Genomic DNA, 19,854 nt, shown 5'->3' with positions numbered 1-19,854 from the left:
TTTCAATAAAAATGTATGTAGAAGGAAAATCTAATGCTTAATTTAACGCAGGGAAAGTTTTTGTATTTTACTCTTATAAAAATTAAAAGAAAGAAAAAAAATTTAAACTTCCTTATATATATATATATGTTGGTGTTTATACCCTCCCTTACTTTAACACACAACCGAATTAGACCACTGTAGTAGAATCTAAATCGAATTTTAGCCAAACGAAAGATTTTTAAGACTGCCTTTGTTTTCATATAAATGCGAATTAACGTAAAACTCTATTGTCGATGTAAACTCTATGTTAGTTATTAGATAGGGTAACATTTATATAGAAAATAGATGTAAATCTTTCCATCGTTTCCATCGATAACACATGAAAAAAAAACTCGACTGTCCACTAAAATTTTAAAGGAGAGGTTTAGGTAATTTTCCATTTTTCACAAAGACGGTGGCACGGTGCACCGAACAAGACCGGATCTGCTCTTGACACCTGACGCCTCACAGACGGCTCACACACACATCCTATCATACATTCGGAACATCGATGTTCACAATGCACGGTGGATGCGCATGTGAGGCGCCCATTTGTCATGAGCAGATCCCGTCACGCACCGAGCAGGCGAGCGCGTACTTTGCCAATATTTTGATTGCCTCGGCAACGCGAACTTTCTGCGAGGAAGAGAAGGGGCGTGCTGAGAGACGACTCTCTCCCTCTCTCCCTCCCTCCCTCCCTCCCTCCTAACACCGAGAAGGAGAAAAAATTAATGTAAATCTACCGATCTGACCCCGACACGCACCTTCTGAATGCTCGATCACATAGCTTAGACGCCATTCGATCTGCCCTGATTTTCTTTGTCCTAGATTTCCTGTCTCATTGGATTTTCATAAATATCTGGATTAATCTGATCTTCTGATATTTTGGTCCATACCGCCGAATTCCTATTTCTATTTTTAACCTTTGGGATTCTCTAAATCCGATCGAGAACGTTTGGATCGGGTTTAAATGGCAGCTTCTCGACGCCTCCGGGACCTGCAATCGCAACCAGGCAACAAGATCTGCGTCGATTGCTCTCAGAAAAATCCACAATGGGCGTCTGTATCGTACGGCATCTTTATGTGCCTTGAATGTTCTGGCAAGCACCGTGGTCTCGGCGTTCACATCAGCTTCGTCCGATCCGTGACCATGGACTCCTGGTCCGAGATCCAGCTCAAGAAGATGGAAGCCGGGGGCAACGAGCAATTCAACGCGTTCCTCTCTCAATATGGGATCCCTAAAGAGACGGATATCGCCACAAAGTACAACACCAATGCTGCCAGTGTTTACCGCGATAGAATTCAAGCTGTAGCTGAAGGGCGTCCGTGGCGTGGTCCTCCAGTCGTTAAGGACACGTTAGGGATTGGGAAGAAGAGGCCTCCACTGGCGCAGACCAGCGGTGGCGGTGGCAAAGATGCTAATTCGGGGGGTAATGGAGGTTGGGATAGTTGGGACAACGATGATAGTTTTCGGTATTCGGATATACGGCGGAATCAGTCTACGGGGGATTTCAGGAGCGAAGGTGGTAGTGGTGGCGCGAGAGGAATACCTGCAAGATCAAGGTCGACCGAGGATATTTACACGAGGTCTCAGTTGGAGGCTTCAGCTGCAAACAAAGAAAGCTTTTTCGCAAGGAAAGTTTCAGAGAACGAATCGCGGCCTGAAGGGGTTCCGCCTTCTCAAGGGGGAAAGTATGTTGGGTTTGGATCTACACCTCCGCCAGCTCAACGGAATAATCCGCAAGGGGATGTTATTACGGATACCGTGTCTGTTGTTTCTCAGGCAAGAGGCTTTTTTTCCCTTAGCACCTTTCTATTTTTCTATTGTAATTTGTCCTTTTTTATTTTTCTTCTACTTCATATTTGATTATACTTGTTGGTTAAATGCTAGTAAGTCTTCAATTGTGATAAAGTTAGAATCGGCCTCATGACCTTTGTCTAGTTGTCGAAAAGGCCTTTGTTGGCCTAAGTGCCCCAACTAAGGACTTTAAGTTGGCCGGTTTTTAGGTTCTGCAAGTCATGGTCAAAGTCTTAGTCAACAAGTTGACCAGTAGGCCGTATTAGTATTTATAGTAATTTTTGTCATTACAATTTATCATAAAAGATGACTTATTATTTTTAGTAATTTCTTTTTTCTTATGTTTAGTAGAAGCAGACAGTTTTGGTGTCCTAGTTTGAAAGGGAAGTTTCTATTTTTCTTGTTTGAAGTTTGAATACAAGTACAAATAGGAATTGGAAGTGCTGCTAGGTCTACAAAAGAGTGCCAACAGGCCTTGTATAGAACAATTTATTCTATTCATTATTACTTTTCCCTACTAAGGACTGATAAAGAATTCTTCTTTTCTATTTTTACAATAGCCAAAAGCTATTAGTAGAATTTATTCTTACATCATCTTCTATTTTCTCATCTTAATTTGCTCATTAATACTTGTGGCTGAAGCCTATTGTTGAATGTTGGGAATTTTATGCTTCACTAGATTCATTTGATGTTGAGAATTGCACATATCATCGGGACAAAGTGGTTTTGGGTCACTTGGTTTCTTTTGAACAGGATACAATTTAATATTTATGAGGGAACATGTAATCTAGTTCTCTTCAATATATGAACACCTTGATTAGCTAAATTCATCTTGATGTAAAATGCCAACAAAATAAACTTCCACAGGTAGAATGGTACTTGGCCAGATAATTTTCTGTTGAATCTTGTTTTTTGGACAACCTATCTTTCTCAAGGGAATAGAAATAGGGATGAGACTAAAACTATGAATGAAGGATTGGGGATTACAGATAGAAGGAGCTTGTTTGTAAATGAAAATTAGGGTTTGTTCAATTGAAACACTTATAGGGTAAGAATAGGAAAAGAAGTACAATATATGGAGATCAAGTGGGTGACAGTTTACGTATCAAGCTGCCAAAAATGTTTACCATTAGTTAATAATTGAAAACTATTGGTTCTCCCATCTGCTTCAGTATACTCTTTTATTTTTTATGACAAAACTTATGTACCAAGTATCATAGTTGTCAAGGCGACAAGGCGCCCTTGGAGGCTCGCCTCGCCCAGTTGCCAAGCAGTTTTGCATACTGTGTAATAAACTACTTTTATATTGTTTTTTTTTTTTGAGATTATGATTATAAAATAGACATTATTAAAGAAAAATATTCATTTTTTTGTGTTCATAATATAAACTAATCTTTTTATTATTTTCTTATTTGTTAGGGTTTAATCAGCACAAACATTGCTAACTGCTGTATTGAACCCTCAATGACTTCAAAATCTGAACCAATAAGTAAGGGAAGAACTTAAAGTTTTGTCTAATGAACACATTTCTTCTTCCACATCTTCTTCTTCTTCTTCTTCTTCTTCTTCTCCTTCTTCCACCTTTTCTTTTCTTCTTTTCCTATAACAAAAATAGGGGTTCAGCCCTTGTATTTTTTGAATTTTCTTTCCTTTCTTCTTAAACATGAAGTTTATAATTTTTATGAAAATTATGGATAGTTATTAAAGAAAGTTGTTTATGGAACCTAGGGAACTACCCTAGGATATGTGATTTTTACTTAAAAAAAATCCATTGCGCCTAGGCGACTAGGCAACAAGGTGCCCCTTGTCGCCTAGCCTCGCCTTGACGCCTTGAAAACTATGCCAAGTATAAGAAGAGGAAGAAATGGAATCGGAATGGGATTCAGGATTGGAATTGGAACTGAAATGGGAATCCCCAAGAATTGGAATCAGAATCGCCTATTGTTGACGCCTGTTTGACTTAGACAGAAATCATAATCAGACTCTAATTGTTGTTGTTTGGTTCAATTGGAAGCCGGAATTGGGATCAACCAAAATTTCTAGTTTTACCCCAGTTAGAAGAAGATGGGAGAAAGAAGAGGGGCGATTGATTTTTTATTGGGCTAATACTGACCGTTGATGGTATTAGTAGTGGTAGTGGCAACTGAGGGGAGGAGGAAGAGGGGGAGGAAGATGCAAGGTTTAAAATATCGATAGTTCAATACAATACGCCCCGTATTGGACATATCGTATCAGTGTCCGTATGCACGGATACAGGATATGTTACAAACACAAATGTATCCCTTCTGTCATGCATATTGAAATTCGTGTCCTATCGACCAATACGCAACGATATGACGCAATACAAATCAATACATACCACTCATGCATCATGTCTCTCAATTAAAAAAAAAAAAAAACTTGTTAATGGAATTCAAACTCAGGTCGCAAAGCAGCCAAGTCTTAAATACTCCTACCTTAAACCGCCAAGCCATCCTCCATTTTGTGTTAACAAATGAAATAAAATAAATTTTATTACTTTAGCGTCCACATGGAATTCAAAGTCTAAACAAATAACATGTCTAGTTCAACAACTTCAACTAAAAATTAAAAAGAATAATATTTTAAATTGGTATTTTATAAAGTAAAGGAATAAATAATCTATCAAGTATTCAAGTTCACATTCATGCATTGCAGTTTTGCTTGCTTCTCTCCTTCTGATTAATATAATTTTACCTTTTCAAAAAGAAATCTATCAAGTTCACATTTATATCAAAAAATGATTTTTAATCTCAATAAAACAATTATATGAAAAATATTAATAATAAAATTATTTTAGTAATTAAAATTTTTATATGTTTTTATAAATTATTAATTATAAGTTCAATTTAAATTAAATAAAAATATGTTTATTATCTAAAAAAATAAAAATATTCGAGAATATAATATTAAATTGAAATTATCAAATCCACTAATCTACATTTATATCAAAAAATGATTTTTTTTTTTATTTTAGAAAATTATAGAAATAAAAGTATTAATAATGGAATAATTATTTTAGTACTTCAAAATTTTTGAATTTACATATGATATGTATCTTAGAAATTTTAATAGATCCAATATATTTTAAGTTAAGATTATATATTTTTATAAATTATTAATTAATATTATAAGTTGCACTTAATATTTAGTTGACATTTTTGTTAATACTAAAAAGTAAAATTGTAAGATATAATATAATTGGTTTAATAATTAAAATACAATAGTTGTATATGTTTTGTGTCTTGGATTTAATTAGAAAATAAGATAATAATGGCCTTGTGTATGTATTAATTTGTAAAAATCTATATAATATGTGTATTAGACTCTTGGTTGATGCATTGTCAAGAAAATTGTATACAATGTTGTTAAAATCTTAGATTTATGATATGATTCATGATCTGAATCATGAATCCCAAGGGTTTCAATTTGAATCTTATGTCTGAACCCTTTGCAAAAAGTTTATGGTTTTTGTTTGAATCCTACAATTTGATTCATAAATCTTACAATCCCTACGATTTACTGTGATTCAAATAAACTTGATTAAAAATTAGTTTTCTACTTTGGCATTTGTTTGTTTATATTCAGTTTTGTCAAGGGAGACTTGCTTTATGGTTTATTTACATTATTCAAGTTTAGACATTGAGTTTATTTGCATCATGTGTAAGTTAAATAGCCATTGCATGTGGATTTATTTGACTTTCAAATCAAGCTTGATTATGTCATCTTAGGCTTCTATTGTATAAGTTGTAAATTCTATTGTTTTAGATACATATATGGTAAATATGGATTAAGAATGGTATAAACTCACTTTCCTATATATAGTTAGCCTTTTAATATATCTATATTTAACTTTTTAATAAGTTATTAAGTTTGTAAAAAATAGAAATAATCTTACAATTTACGATTTTGATTCGATTTGGCTTTCTTTACAATTTACGATACGATTACAATTTTCAAAACATTGATTGTATAATATCTATGCATCGTACCATATTAGTTGTAATATATTTATTCATATATACCATTAAAAATATACATTTCTTATGTACTTATACATTATTTATGGTTACTTTGACCTTAAATTTAGTGTTTATGTATTTATGGAATTTGTATGTGTTTCCTAACGTATCCAAGCATTTCAATATTTTCCGTCTCTATCCATGTGTTTCTAAAGTGTATCCATATCTGTATATGTATCCGAGTTGTCCGATATGATACCCGATACCGATACTTTCATCCTTGGGAAGAAGAGATCTGGTCGGCAATTGGCAGCGGTCTTACCTCACGAGAGATTGTGGTCGGTGATGACTACTTGGATGGAGGAAGGTTTGAAGGAGACACTCAGGACTAGGGCTGATTGGTGCTTCGGAATGGATGGATGTGTTTTTTGTAAAAAAAAAAAATACAAAATAGAGAGGTTGGAATGGGAATCGTATTCCTATGGGGGTCGGAAATGGCCATTCCCCATATGGGGGAATCCCATTCCGCCTAGAATGGGAGTGGGATTCCCATTTCGATCAACCAAACGGTTGGTCCGATTCAAAGCGCCTATTCCTACGAACCAAATAGACCCACGGTGTCAAAGTACTCATGTAAGAGGATTTTAACCCTAATTCTCATGGTATGGAGGAATCTAGGACCATGTAGGCAATTGGTAGGGTTGAGCCAGAATGTTGGTTATTTGCTCTTCACCCACTCTCCACCAATGTACCCCTAGCAATCAAAGGCCCAATATAAGAGAAGATCTCTGATAACATAATCAAATTACAAACATGCCCAAAATAAAGTCTCCCTATTAACCCCTTGTTTTGCTAAAGCATAAGCCAAACCATTTGCTGACCTCCTAACCCAATTAAACTGTGCTCTGAGCTCCCTTGTCAAGTTTATAATTTCCCTTACATGTTGTCTAAGGGACCAAGTGCCCAAATTATTTGTTTGCATCCAACCAATGACCAATTTTGAATCCCCCTCCACTTTTAACTATTGAAATCCCAATTGTTTAGCCAATTTGAGCCCTTGAAGGAGTGCCATTAATTATGCTCTTAGTGAGTCACCCTCACCTGTTGGGCCAAAGAAAAGGGCAAAGACTCTTGCTTCCACATCTCTAAACACACCCCCAATTCTAAAGGACTAGGGTTGCCTATAGAGCAGTTATCAAAGTTCAATTTCACAATATGTTGTAAAGGAGGGGTTCCATCCTCATGAATGGTTGGAGGATGAGTGGAGGAACCTGCTACTATGTTCCATCCTCTGAGCAAGTCATCTACAGAGAAATCCTTGAAGAGGTCCATAGTTTTCAACCAATGTATGGCCTTGATGGTGATCCCTTCTACAAGTTGAAGCAATGTTTTTTCTTGCCCTTGGAAAATCCCGTTATTTCTCTCTTCCCAATTTACCCAAATAATAGTTGCTCTTGTTGTTCTCCACAACACCCTTCCCTTCTTCTTTCGTTGTCAAAATAAGCTAGAGTCGAAAAGGTCCGCCACACTTGAGGGGTGAATCCACCTATAATCAAAGAGAAAAGAGAACTATTCCCAAACATGAGTTACAAAAGGACAAGATATTAATAGATGATTCACCATCTCACCACTATTCAAGCAAAGGCCACAAACATGTGGGGATCGACACTAGTTTGGTCTCTTTCTTTGAATCACATCCAAAGTGTTAATTTTTTTGGAGAACCACTTCCCAACAAAAAGCCCTTACCTTTGGAGGTACTAGATCACACCACACTTTTTTAATAGGAAAATAATTAACCACATTATTAGAGTTCAACAAAGTATTGAAAAATGAAGAACAAGAAAATCAACTTGAGGAAGACGACCAAATTCTACTATCAAGCCAAGACTAATCCAGATACACTGAGCTTAGAAGAGAAAAAAGCTCATCTGCCAAACCCATTTATGAGTCCCTCAAACCTCTCCTTAAAGATGGGTTCCTGATCATTTATTCCCTCTCTTTGGACAAGTTTAAAATCATAATCCCTGGTAGATTATCAAAAGAAATTCCACCAAGGTCTTTGATGTCCACCCAATGTGGATAGTAAGATGATTTTGTTTGTGTTATTTATATTGAGAAAGAGACAATAATTCATCCCTAATCCCACTATGTGTCCCCCAACTTTTGTCCATCTTACCAAGCCCATTTTTTTTCTCCAAGCATAGCACAAAATTTTGTGAGGCCCAAATTATTAGGCTCTAGCCGAACCTGAAGCCTGAAAAAAGTTCAGGTTGGACTTAGCTGGGCTCAGGTTGAGCCTGCCCAGGTTGCAGCCCTAGTTGCAAAATTCACAGCACCTTTCTTTTATTGTTTGAACTTTGAACTTGACTGTTGCTTATTCTTTTATCTTCTTTTTATGGTTCAGTGGAGTATATAAAGTTGTTTAATAGCCAAGTATGACCAGATAGCATTCATAAAACAGAGCTGGGTGGGCAAAATGAAGGGGTGTATCTGGAGTACTATGTGATATGAGAGAACCACCACTTAGGTTAAAAGGAAAATTAAACAGTTGTAAGGCCAGTAATATTGTATGGAGCAGAGTGTTGGGCAGTTAAGAATCAATATATGTCCAAAAAGATTTTTTTTCTGAAAAGTAAAATAAAAATTTTATTAAAACTTTAAAAAACAGGCCAAATACAAGCATCTTCCAGGTGTTAAGATAACACTCACCCAACATATGGTAAAAACAAGAACAAGAGGGTACAACAGAAAGTCCTGAACAGCATTTTAAAAGTCTTCATCAATATAATCATATTGTCCACCTTCCTCATCCATGCCTCTCCTCCTTCCCCAACAGCGGTCTTCCTTGAGATCTCCTCCCTCTTCTTTTTCAAATGCTTCGAAAGCCCTTCTAGCGAAGTCCTCTCCTCCCCCCCCCCCCAAAAAAAAAAAAATAATAATAATAAATAAATAAAAACAGACCTAAGCTCTTACACCCACCTTAACATCCTGTCAACCAGACACTTATCTCCACTCCCCCCCCCCCTTCTCACTTATGTCCAAAAGATGATGTAGCAGAAATGCAAACATTTAGACGGAAGAGTGGGAAAACTAGGAACAATAGAATCAGAAATGAGCATATCCTTAGGAATTTAGGAACAGTCCCTATAGGTGATGGGGAAAGGTAGACTAAGGTGGTTTGGTCATGTGCAAAACAGCACCAGTGAAAAGAAGTGATTTGTTGCAAGTTGAAGATGACCCACCTCAACATCCTGTCAACCAGACATTTAATCTCCACTCCCCCCCCCCTATGTCCAAAAGATGATGTAGCAGAAATGCAAATGTTTAGATGGATGAGTGGGAAAACTAGGAACAATAGAATCAGAAATGAGCATATCCTTAGGAATTTAGGAACAGTCCCTATAGGTGATAGGGAAAGTAGACTAAGGTGATTTAGCCATGTGCAAAGAGGACCATCTACAGCACCAGTGAAAAGAAGTGATTTGTTGCAAGTTGAAGGGTCTAGAAGAGCTATGGAGGTCCTAGAGGACATGAATTGGACTGGTGCAAAATGATTGAGGGCCTACAATATAACAATGTATATGGCACTGAACAGAGTGGAATGGCAGAAGAGGGTTCATGTAGCCAATGCCATATATAGTCCGAATATGGCTTAGTTGAGTTGAGTTGTGTCAGAGTTCCAATCAAATGCTATAAATTTTGTTATAGAATGTTTTGCCTTGCATTATATTTGGGGCATCTCAAGATATTTGTTTGGGATTCAACTGCAACCAATATCTTGCATTCTCTATATGTCAATCCTATCTTTCTACCTGGAGGAACGACCTCTATCCTGGGGAGTGCTTTTAAAGGTTTTGTTTTTATCTATGCTCCTTATCTAAGGTGACATTGTGATAGTTCCCATGAAGTGCTGATTGAAGTTGATTCATTTGGATAAAAGTGATAAAGCATGGCTCAGTTGCATATATGGTATTGTATGCTCTATCACTCCCATGTTCTGTCTTCAACAAATATTTTTACTTGTGAAACAGAAACTCAAACACGTATACATTTTTCATGACAAATTCAAAATATTGTTTTGCTTAAATGAGATTGGCGAAAGATCATTACTTCTAGAGTGAGCTGAGTTTCAGGGAACAAGTATATACCTTGGAAGCTTTTAGAGATGAGTATGTTGGGTCTAAGTTTGTAAGTGCAGAAAGAGTAAAACCTTGGAGGATCCACAAATGCATAGCTTTTATTTAAGATTGGGGTGGGATTTGAGGTTTACTTTTTGAAGGATGTATGCTGCTGTTCAGTTTATGTTGTTTCCAAGATTTCTTAATCAACACATTATAGCCTCAAATAGAGACTTATTAGTCAATAAACACCATGATCCACACAGTAAGGTTCCCTTTTTGGCTTTGGTCCTTGTTCCACATCTTTTCAAAAACAATTGTTCATTAAGAACGTTGCTGATTATTGAAAATCCCATAAGATCTCAATCTGGGCTATGGCATTGTAGTTCCCACTTACATGAGTTGCCAGTTTGAAAACAACTGGTAAGTGGATTCATGACTGCTCTTATTGGCAATGTAGGAAGGTTTCTCCCCACTCACATTGGAAGGTGATACACATTGTCTAATTTTCTAGAGGACCTAACAATTGGCAAAAAAGTTCAGTAATGAATCCGTTTGCAGGTCAGTTCTGTTGGATTCAGTATAGCTGGTGCTTTACAAGGTCAAACAGCATTTTCCTTTACCTCTTCTCTCTGTCAAGAGTGTAAGTGCAAAGACTCCAAATACCAAAAGTTGCTGCCTTTGGTTATAAAACCTTGCAGAAATGGGTCGTAAAGACCATAAATTACAAACCAGGAATCCAAATCCAAACCAAATGAGCCAAGGAATTATGGGTGATAAATGATCCTTTAGTGTTGTTGTCTGAAAGCAAGTTTTATTTTCTTTGTTCTTTAATTTGGAAATTTCTGGTGCCAACATAAGTGGCCTTCTTGTTCGTAGTATGTGGATCAATTCATATATCCTTTTGGTATGTGATGTGTGGTATCAGACTATCAGGAAAACTAAGAGATGTGGTATCTGCTTGGGTGGCTCTGAAGCTCACCTGTGGAGGATGGATTCCATGGGAATGTTATATGTAGTTGCTTGGACAGTCTTGAATGGATTTTTTTTAATTATTTTGATTGGTACCTGGAATGGATCGAGGGATTTTTGATAATATATGAAGACGAGAAGATGGTGGAAGTTGTAATTGAGATACTCTATAGTCTATAGACTCTATACTAGACATCCATATATTCCTTGGGTCCTTTTGGACTCCTTACTAGAATAGGCAAAGAATTCAGTTTTCTTAATGGCTTTCCCCTTCTATTAATAGTTGTTACAATTTCTTGTTATTTATATAAAAAATTAAGGCTTGCATGTTTGCATGAATCATACAGGAATTTTCATATTAGTAATGCCCGTCTGGGAGGGCTTTCATCATGCAGCGGCTTCTGGTTCAAAGGTAGGCCCCACACAGAAAGCCCTCAAGCCATATTTGGTGAAAACCTCGAAAGCCAAAAACATATGCTTGTGAGCTGAGAAATTGACTTTCCAGTGTAGCTATTTCTGGTAGCTTCTCCAAAGCAACTCAGTCAATGAAGCTCAAGCAACATGAAAACCCTCCCAAACGGGCCTGCAATTTTATGGTTGAGGCTTTGTTTCCATCATTTGATATTGTGTCATTTTCTTTTTAGGAGTTGGGTCTGGAATGTTGACAGAAACATTATAGATGACGCTTTTCTTCTTCTTTCCTTTCCACATGGATGATTTTCTCCAGTCTCCATCCATTTCCATTGATATGATTATTGGACGTTAATTGCTCTGACTGCTATTTTATTGTAAGTTGATCTTTTCACCACCTGTTTGCTTCAGGGACTTGGTAAGCTATCTCTTGTTGCTGCTGCTGCTGCTCAGTCTGCTGCTAATGTTGTCCAAGCAGGCACAAAAGAGTTCACTTCCAAGGTATATGGCCTTTCTGATTAATTGAGTCTTAATTTTTTAGCCCTATGCCACTATGTTATTTTTCACCCAAAGACTGTGCTGCAAGGACCACCTTTCTTTTTCATTCTTTTTTCCCTTCCTTGTTTGTTTGACCTCAGAATCCCTGATTTTCACTGGAGTCTTTCATTTGCCACTTTGCTTCTATGTAAAAGGGCGGAAAACAATGTTTTTGGCCATAAAAGGGCCAAAAACGTAGCTGACTTTTTATAGATTAAGTTTCTTTCCCCTTTCACAGTGAAACAAGCAGGGTAGAAAGGAGATGATTGTAATTCATTGGTATAGCCTCTTCAGACCACTTTATCTTCAATGAATGATTCCATTGTAATATTTCTTTACATTTTAGAATTTAGAATACAAAGTCTCCATTCTATGTTTATAAGATATTTACTAGAAGAGACCCATTGATGCACAGACTGATGTTAAAAGATGCCTTATGTTCTATGGGGGAGTGATTTAATTCAGTTTCCCAATAAAAAGGAAACTTAAATGGTTGTCGATGGGTTTAAATAGCCCCATGCTTGATTTTTTTAATGCAGAAAAAAACCACAAAATTCAAGAGGGTTGAGAAGTAATATGAGGAAGAGAGAGAATAAGCTGATGTGGACAACTGTGTTTTAAGTATATAGAATAGATTAGAACATGGTAATTTTATGTTTTCTTGAAATTCAGCTCATTTTTAGTTTTTCTTAACATACTGAAATGGGTCTATTCATTGTATATGCAAAACAAAAATTGAATGCTTACATTTTGCATGGCAACCAAGATGGCTACACTGATCCTTCTTGAATTTTGTCTTGCCTTTCTATCTTCCAATCTTGGGGCCCCAGTTTGAGTTGCAATAATGCTAATTTATATCTGTGATTTAGCAATGGAACTACCACATATTATAAGAATTGTTAAGAGTGGACGTTCAGGGGTATTTTAGTTTGTTCACATTGTTGTATGCTTATTATTTTATTACTAGTTTGTCCAAGTTTAAGTTGCTGTCCCCACACTTAGTGAGGGGCAGTATTGTCATTGTATGATTAAGGGATAACCATATAATGAATCGGCCGACTGGGAAAGAGTATTCTTTTCTCTCCTCCCTGCTTCTATTCTGTCTCCCTTCTCTCTCTCTCTCTCTCTCTCTTTTCTGTTTGTGTGTCAGAACTCTAAACCTAGACAAAGCCGAGATTTATTTCATGTTATCAGAGAACTAAGAAGGGCTTTCCAAAGCTGCAACCACTTCTTTGGGTTTGTTCTACATTCTCTGATTTATTTCTACTAAGGGAGACAGGTTAGTAGGGCTTCTTTGGTTTATATCTCCCCTCTTCTTCTCTTCTTTAGTGCTGTCACCATGGGTGACAGGTTGGTGGTGTGTGTAGTGGTGACCAAGAAGGTTATGTGCTTTGGTATGTGACTAGAGTGCCGTCTAGATGTGCTGCAGTGGTGCTTGTGCTATATTTAGATGATCATATGCTGCTGAAACCTTAGATGTGGTGTTGAGTGTGAACAGCATAGAATTTTGTCCGAAAGGTGTTTGATTAATAGTCGTTGTGGGGTAACAGCATAAAAAAGTGTTTGATTGTTGACATAGTGTGGGCAGCAAGCTGTGCTTTTTCCCTCTTTGCTGTTGTTCCTTGACTAACTGTTATAAGATCATCATGGCAGCATCTGGTAGTGCTGTAGTGGTGAAAATAAGTCCAACACTTCAGTTCAGTCTGGAATTTTTCAATTAAAGGTGACGACCATTAAGCTAAATGGAACTAATTATATACCTTGGTCCAAGTCAGTGGAAGTCATTCTTAAGGCAAAAGGGAAAATGACGTATTTGAAGAATGAGAAACCAGCAGCGGATAGTGGTGACTGGTGAGCATGTGATTGGGAGTAAGAAGATGCTTAAATATTAATGTGGTTGTGGAATAGGATGGAACCACAGATCAGTGCCAATTTTATGTTTTGGAAGCATGCTAAGAGGCTGTATTTTAAAGGACAAGATTACACATATCTATCAATTGTTTCAAGAGTATTTACAGCTGCAACAGGGTGTTAAGAGTGTAGAGAATCACTATGCTAGCCTTGAGAACATACGGAATGAACTTGAGACTTATCAGCCCCTAAGTTCAGATATCAAATTACAACAACAGAGGGAGCAATTTGAGGTAGCACGATTTCTTTCAAGATTGAGACCAAAGTTTGAACCTGTTTGTGCCCAAATTCTAGGCAGTGTTGAACTTCCATCATTAGAGGACATCTTTTCTGGTGTGCATTGGGTGTCTCTCGTCTCTATGGAGACTGTTACTGGGCATGAAATATGATTATGGAATCTCTCGTCTTTATGGATATTTATTAAGGAAATATGATTATGGAACCTAGGGAATTACCCTAGGATACATGTTTTTACTTAAAAAAATCCATCAACTTAGGCGCCCACCTAGGTGACAAGGTGCCCCCCTGTCGCTTGGCGCCTTGAAAACTATGTTTTGGTTTCAATCCAATCTTTCATGAAAAAACAAAACATATAGAGGTTGATTGTCACTTTATTTGGGGACTAGGAAAAGTCGATGAATAATACTACTATAAATTCTGTCCGGTCAGATGGTCAATGGGCTGATCTTTTCAATAAGAGCTTGAATGGGGTGATAGTGACTTATCTTTGTAACAAGCTGTGTATGTATGATATCCATGTCTAAGAACATAGACTTGCAAACCGCCATGGACCCGGCCAAGATCATCCAATCAGGTCCAGTCTAATAATCAACCTAGGTAAGCATGTATTAGAAGATTCCAGAAACCAACTTCTCCACTTAATAAATAAGAAATGTAAAATAATAAATTAGAGAAAGACCCCTCACACCATCAGTCCCAAATCCTCTTTCAGTTTCTTCCTCAAACCTTTGGGTATTCGACCATCACCACCATATCCACGTTCCTACATCATTCTCCAGCTTGAGGGTGAGTGTTAGGAGTAGATGTTCGGAAGTATTTTAGTCTATTCAATTTGTTTTTATGTTTCTTATTATACTACTAGTTTCCCTAGTTTAAGTTGCTGCCCCCACACTTAGTGAAGTATGGTATGTCATTGTATGATTAAGGGATAACTATATAATGGATCAGCCAATTGGGAGAGAATACTCTTCTCTCCTCCTCCTGTCATCTTCCATTGGCTCTCCTTTCTCTTTCCTCTGTACAGGTTAGAACTCTAAACCTAGACAAAACCGAGATTTATTTCAAGAACCAAGTAGAAAGGCTTTCCCTCCCTACATGGCATCCTGCAATCAAGGATTAGCTTGATGCCTGGGTTCTGAATGGATGGGGTTCCTTTTTCAAAATTCCTGGCTGATCACTTACTGAGAGAACTGCCTATGAATTTTTTCTTGAAGAATCCAGTTACATTCATTCATTCTAGTGTTCATATTACATTGCTATATCCCTATAAAATTTGTACACAATTAAGTGTGAAAATAAAAAATGGATTATAGTTCATAAATTATAAATTCCGATATCTAATGGGATAATACTCTTAATTTGCGAGGAGGCAATAATATATAAGTCATTATAACATACAAAACCAAACGGCCAAGCAATGATGTGTGCCTCAGAACCACTTGGAAAGAAATCATTTCATTTCATTTTGTTTTACAAGTTCTCCATTTAAAATGGCATTAACCTAAAAGAAATGGAAATGATGTTCTTTATGATTTTGGGAGTGAAGTCTTTTTCTTGTTCTTTGACACTGAGGTAGTGACTCTATCTCAGTTGCAAACTTATGGGTTCAAGTATATGGAAAACTCAATTGATGTCATTCATTCCATGTTACCATTTAAGTGTTATTTATTTATTTATTTTTGATAAGCCCCATAGGCTGTGTTTGGAAACGATGCAAATAAATGTGAATGCAAACAGTAGAGTGTAAAACGGTCCATATAAATTACAAAGTTGGGTTAGTTTTGCATTGACAAATTTACCTTCTTATCAAACAGGTTTTTAGCTGTAATGGATGCAAACACAAATTCCAATAGAACATATGCCTTTTATTTATCAAAAGCCCACTTGAATGCATGTACTACATCTTTTTATCAATGTAAATATGCATTGGAAAATGTGTTTTCTGTCATTTGTCAATGCATAAATGTATTGTTTTGCCAAACACAGGCAAAAGTGAACCAGAGTGCAAATTTACCCTGAACCGGGATTTACACTCCATTCGCATCATTTCCAAATGCAGCAACATAAGTGTTTTAGTTTACACTTTAAAGTTACAAATTATCGGTAGTTTAGATTTCCCTCTCAATTTTGATCATTGGGTCACTCGGGGGCATTTGCCTTGCCCATTTAACCTTGGAACCTGATTGCCTAAGAAAGCTCTATCACTAGCACAATCTGACTTGCTTTTTCAGTATGTTTTTTTAATTCTAATTTGGGTTATTCTAGACATATATTCTATTTATTGAGCAATATCATAAATTTTTGTACTGTAGATGCCTGCAAATAATATTTACTTTTAGCGACTCTGCCATTTGTCTGGTATATATATTTGATGATTTTATAAGTATATGAATAAATTTCTATTTAAGTAAAATACACAACTGTTTTACAGGTAAGAGATGGAGGTTATGATTACAAGGTAAATGAGACAGTAAATGTGGTCACTGCAAAAACTACTGAGATTGGGCAAAAGACCTGGGGAATTATGAAAGGAGTCATGGCAATGGCTTCACAGAAGGTTGAAGAATACACAAAAGAAGGCATTACTTGGAAGGCTGATAACTGGCAGCAAAACGATAGCGAGAGAAATGGCTATTATCAGGAGTTCAGACAGGAGAGCAAGGGGTGGAATTCTTCTGGAGGGTATTCCTCGTCGGGTAGACAGTTCAACTCTGTCAGTTCTGGCTCTTGGGATGACTGGGATAGCAAAGACAATAGAAAAGACGAGCCCAGAAAGGGTGCATCATCTCAGAATGGTGACAGCTGGACTGGGTGGGATGATGCTAAAGATGATAGCTATGAGAGTTTTTACTCAGGTTCGTCCAGTAAGACCCTGGGGGGACAGAATGGGAAATCAGATGCCCAGTGGACGGAGGGTGGCTTCCTGTAAGGTTAGTAGTTTTTCTGTTTTTTTTTTTTCTTTTTTGTTAATTCTTTTACATGCTAAATAGGAATGAAGGGCTTGTGTTTTTCAAGATATTCGACAAATTTGCAAGATGTGGGAACCTCTTTGGTTTGAAAATTCAACTGTCTGAATTTGTGAACACTAATAGATAATTATTGTTTCATGGTTATGCTCGTCACTGTTTCTTATTTTAATACAATGATGTTACTATTTAGCAGTTAGCACCAAGAGGGTGCATTAGGGGTCTGGGAAATAGACTAAGCTGTTAACGTTCCAGATTAACCTAATGAATTTATCTGACAAGTATCTGATCCCAATATCTAAATGACGGGCAAGAGTGGGATGTGGCAATTAGCTGCATCCTGGTTTCCTGAGAACAGTTCTGTTCTGCCTACTCCGTTTGGTTGTAGTTTAATTGAAAATGTCCAATTTTTTTGTTAAAAAAATCACATTAAGTTTGTCAATTGTCACCATTTAATTCTATTATATGATATCATAACCGGTTCCTCTCATAAATTTTGTATTAACGTTTTATCCAAATGCATGGGAGTGCAAATTCTGGTTCGCAGCGCAGTTGGTTCAGGTCTTACTACGCTCTAGGTTTTATTTTACCTCATAACCAGAATTTGCATTCTTTTTTTTTCACTAGTGCTCAGTGGGTGCCCCGCCCTTTGGTTTCGCTTCGACTAGTTGTTTATTTTCATTCATCAGATTCTCAAGAGAGGGCTTAACTAGCACATGGAAAAAGGATACACAATCCGGAACCATCTCTCCTAAAGAAATGTTGTGGCTGACAATTATCTATACAGGTTTTGTCTTATTCATTAACACAAGAACACAGATACAGCCACAGGACAGGCAGGCATAAAGCACAGAAAAAACAAAACGGCTACAGATAACACCTAACTATCAAATGAAGAACAAGAACAGAAAGCTAAATCCAAATTCAAAACATCTGAGACAAAAAGGGCTAGACGAATTAGATTTAAAACTTGAACAAAATCCCAACTTTGCCGCAGCATGAGCTGCACCATTTGCTTTCCTCGGGCAAGTATTGAAACCTGAAATTTCTTCTTCTTGCAATAAGTAGAATATCCCTTCCGCAGAACAATATTTCTGGATCTTTGCAAACAATCTGATCATTCAAAGATTTCACAAAGTTAGCACAATCAGATCAGCTTCAAAACAGATATCTGAGTTGTTCGTCTGATCTGCAAATAGGCCCACTTCAAGGAGAGCTTTGGCCTCAGCCATTAGGAGAGAAGCATTAACAGGACCAAAAGAAGCCTGTCTGATTGACTCCAAGAAACCACCTTCCATGTAAACTTTCAGTTTTCCTTGACCCGGTGGAGCCCAAAAAAGTCTTCTTTCTTCTGACTAATTTTGGAAGAGCTCTTTGATCTCTGCTGCCAAAGAAAGATCTCTCCAGTGAATAAATGAAACAACAACCTGAGGATTAATATTTTATTTTTCAAAAAAGGAAAAGATTTCTATCTTTCCAAATACCCCACAGAACCATTGCAATATCTGCTAGTTGCTTCAAATTAGCCTTTCCTAATTGAAAGACAATGTTCATCAGCCAATCCCTGAAAAAACTGAAACATCAAACCAAAGTCTGGGTTTATGCCACAACCCGATCCCAACCAGATGCATTTTAACTTATCACATAACAGGAGAGCATGTAAAATGGATTCAGGCTCTTTACCACATCTATCACAGAGGTCTAAGTCACCCAAACCTCTTTTAAACAGATTTTCTTTTACAGCTATTCCATTTACACAGCATCTCGATTGGTTCAAACATGGGCATGCCATTCTGTATCATATGAAATTAAAAGAATCTCTCGCAACATGGTTTTTGTTATCCATCAGTGCAAGGTGTCTTTCCTTCCTTCAAGGGAGGCGAAAGTTTTTTCAACGACTAACCACAGAAACTGTGCCTCTTTTTAGCTAAATTGCATATGTGATTTTGTATAAGTTGTGTTGCCTTTTGAATTGCCCTGGACTTGGCTCAGACATGATAAGCTACCAAAAAATGGCTCTTTTGTTTAGAAATATTAGCCACATACAAAATTTGCACTTTTTTGTTTGTTTTGTAATTATGATTTGCACTCTTATCTGATACAAAATTTATACTTTGGACTAAGTTTGGAAATAGCACAAATGCAAATATATACAGTATAAATACATATAAAATAATACAAAATATAAGGTTTTGCACTCTGCATATTTGCATATTTAGGCTATATTTGGTTTGAAGGAAAAAGTAGGGAAAGGTAAGGAAAGTAGGGAAAAAAAGGTTTCCCTACTTTCCCTTCCATTCCCTACTTTTTCCTTCAAACCAAACACAATCTTGGGGAATCCAACTTCTATGGTTGGTCTTAGACTTCAAATTGGTCTATCTACCAAGGCCTTGTTTGTGTCTTGGTAAAATGACTTACCTGAGTAAATGCATTTATATGGCAAGTGTTTCTTATCCGGATAAGAGCACTTACCAGTGTTTTTATTCTTTAGGTAAAGGTGCAGAATGACCAATTTATCCAAAAAGGTGACATTATCGAAGGGACGATATTGTCCTATCACATAGTAACGATCTTTGATATGCATGGTTAAGTAATTTATCCAAGTCTATTACTTTCCCAAATAAATGAGTCGTTCGAGAATCATTCTTTTTTGTATGATTCACTAATATCGGAAAATAAACGAGGGTTTTTTCTTTTTTTCGGGGACCTACCAACTTACTCACCCCTACTTCTCATGAAACGAGCAAGGCCTAAGTATTGTTGAAAAAGTACTGCAATTTTTCTAATCTTATTTATTACTTGTTTAATCTTCTGATGGGTTTAGAAATTAGTACCAATAACAAGCTAGAAAAGCAGGGTAATTCACCTCTTAATGTTGTGATTTCGAAGAGGGGTTGCA

The 19,854-nt window shown here is 36.8% G+C and overlaps 1 protein-coding gene across 1 annotated transcript; it reads left to right on the top strand.

Annotated features, from left to right (window-relative positions):
* Positions 1 to 545: 545 nt before the first annotated feature.
* LOC104594590 (putative ADP-ribosylation factor GTPase-activating protein AGD6) lies at positions 546 to 17,102 on the top strand. The gene is made up of 3 exons (XM_010254949.3): positions 546 to 1,804; positions 11,713 to 11,802; positions 16,421 to 17,102. The coding sequence occupies exons 1-3, from the start codon at positions 992 to 994 to the stop codon at positions 16,916 to 16,918; spliced, it is 1,401 nt and encodes a 466-aa protein (XP_010253251.1). The 5' UTR covers positions 546 to 991; the 3' UTR covers positions 16,919 to 17,102.
* Positions 17,103 to 19,854: the final 2,752 nt, after the last annotated feature.

Source organism: Nelumbo nucifera, chromosome 2 (assembly GCF_055504915.1).
Source record: "Nelumbo nucifera cultivar China Antique chromosome 2, China Antique-T2T, whole genome shotgun sequence".
In the NCBI taxonomy this organism is placed as follows: domain Eukaryota; kingdom Viridiplantae; phylum Streptophyta; class Magnoliopsida; order Proteales; family Nelumbonaceae; genus Nelumbo; species Nelumbo nucifera.
Note: the sequence above shows the minus strand (reverse complement) of the source record. Positions and strands in the feature narration are given on the sequence as shown.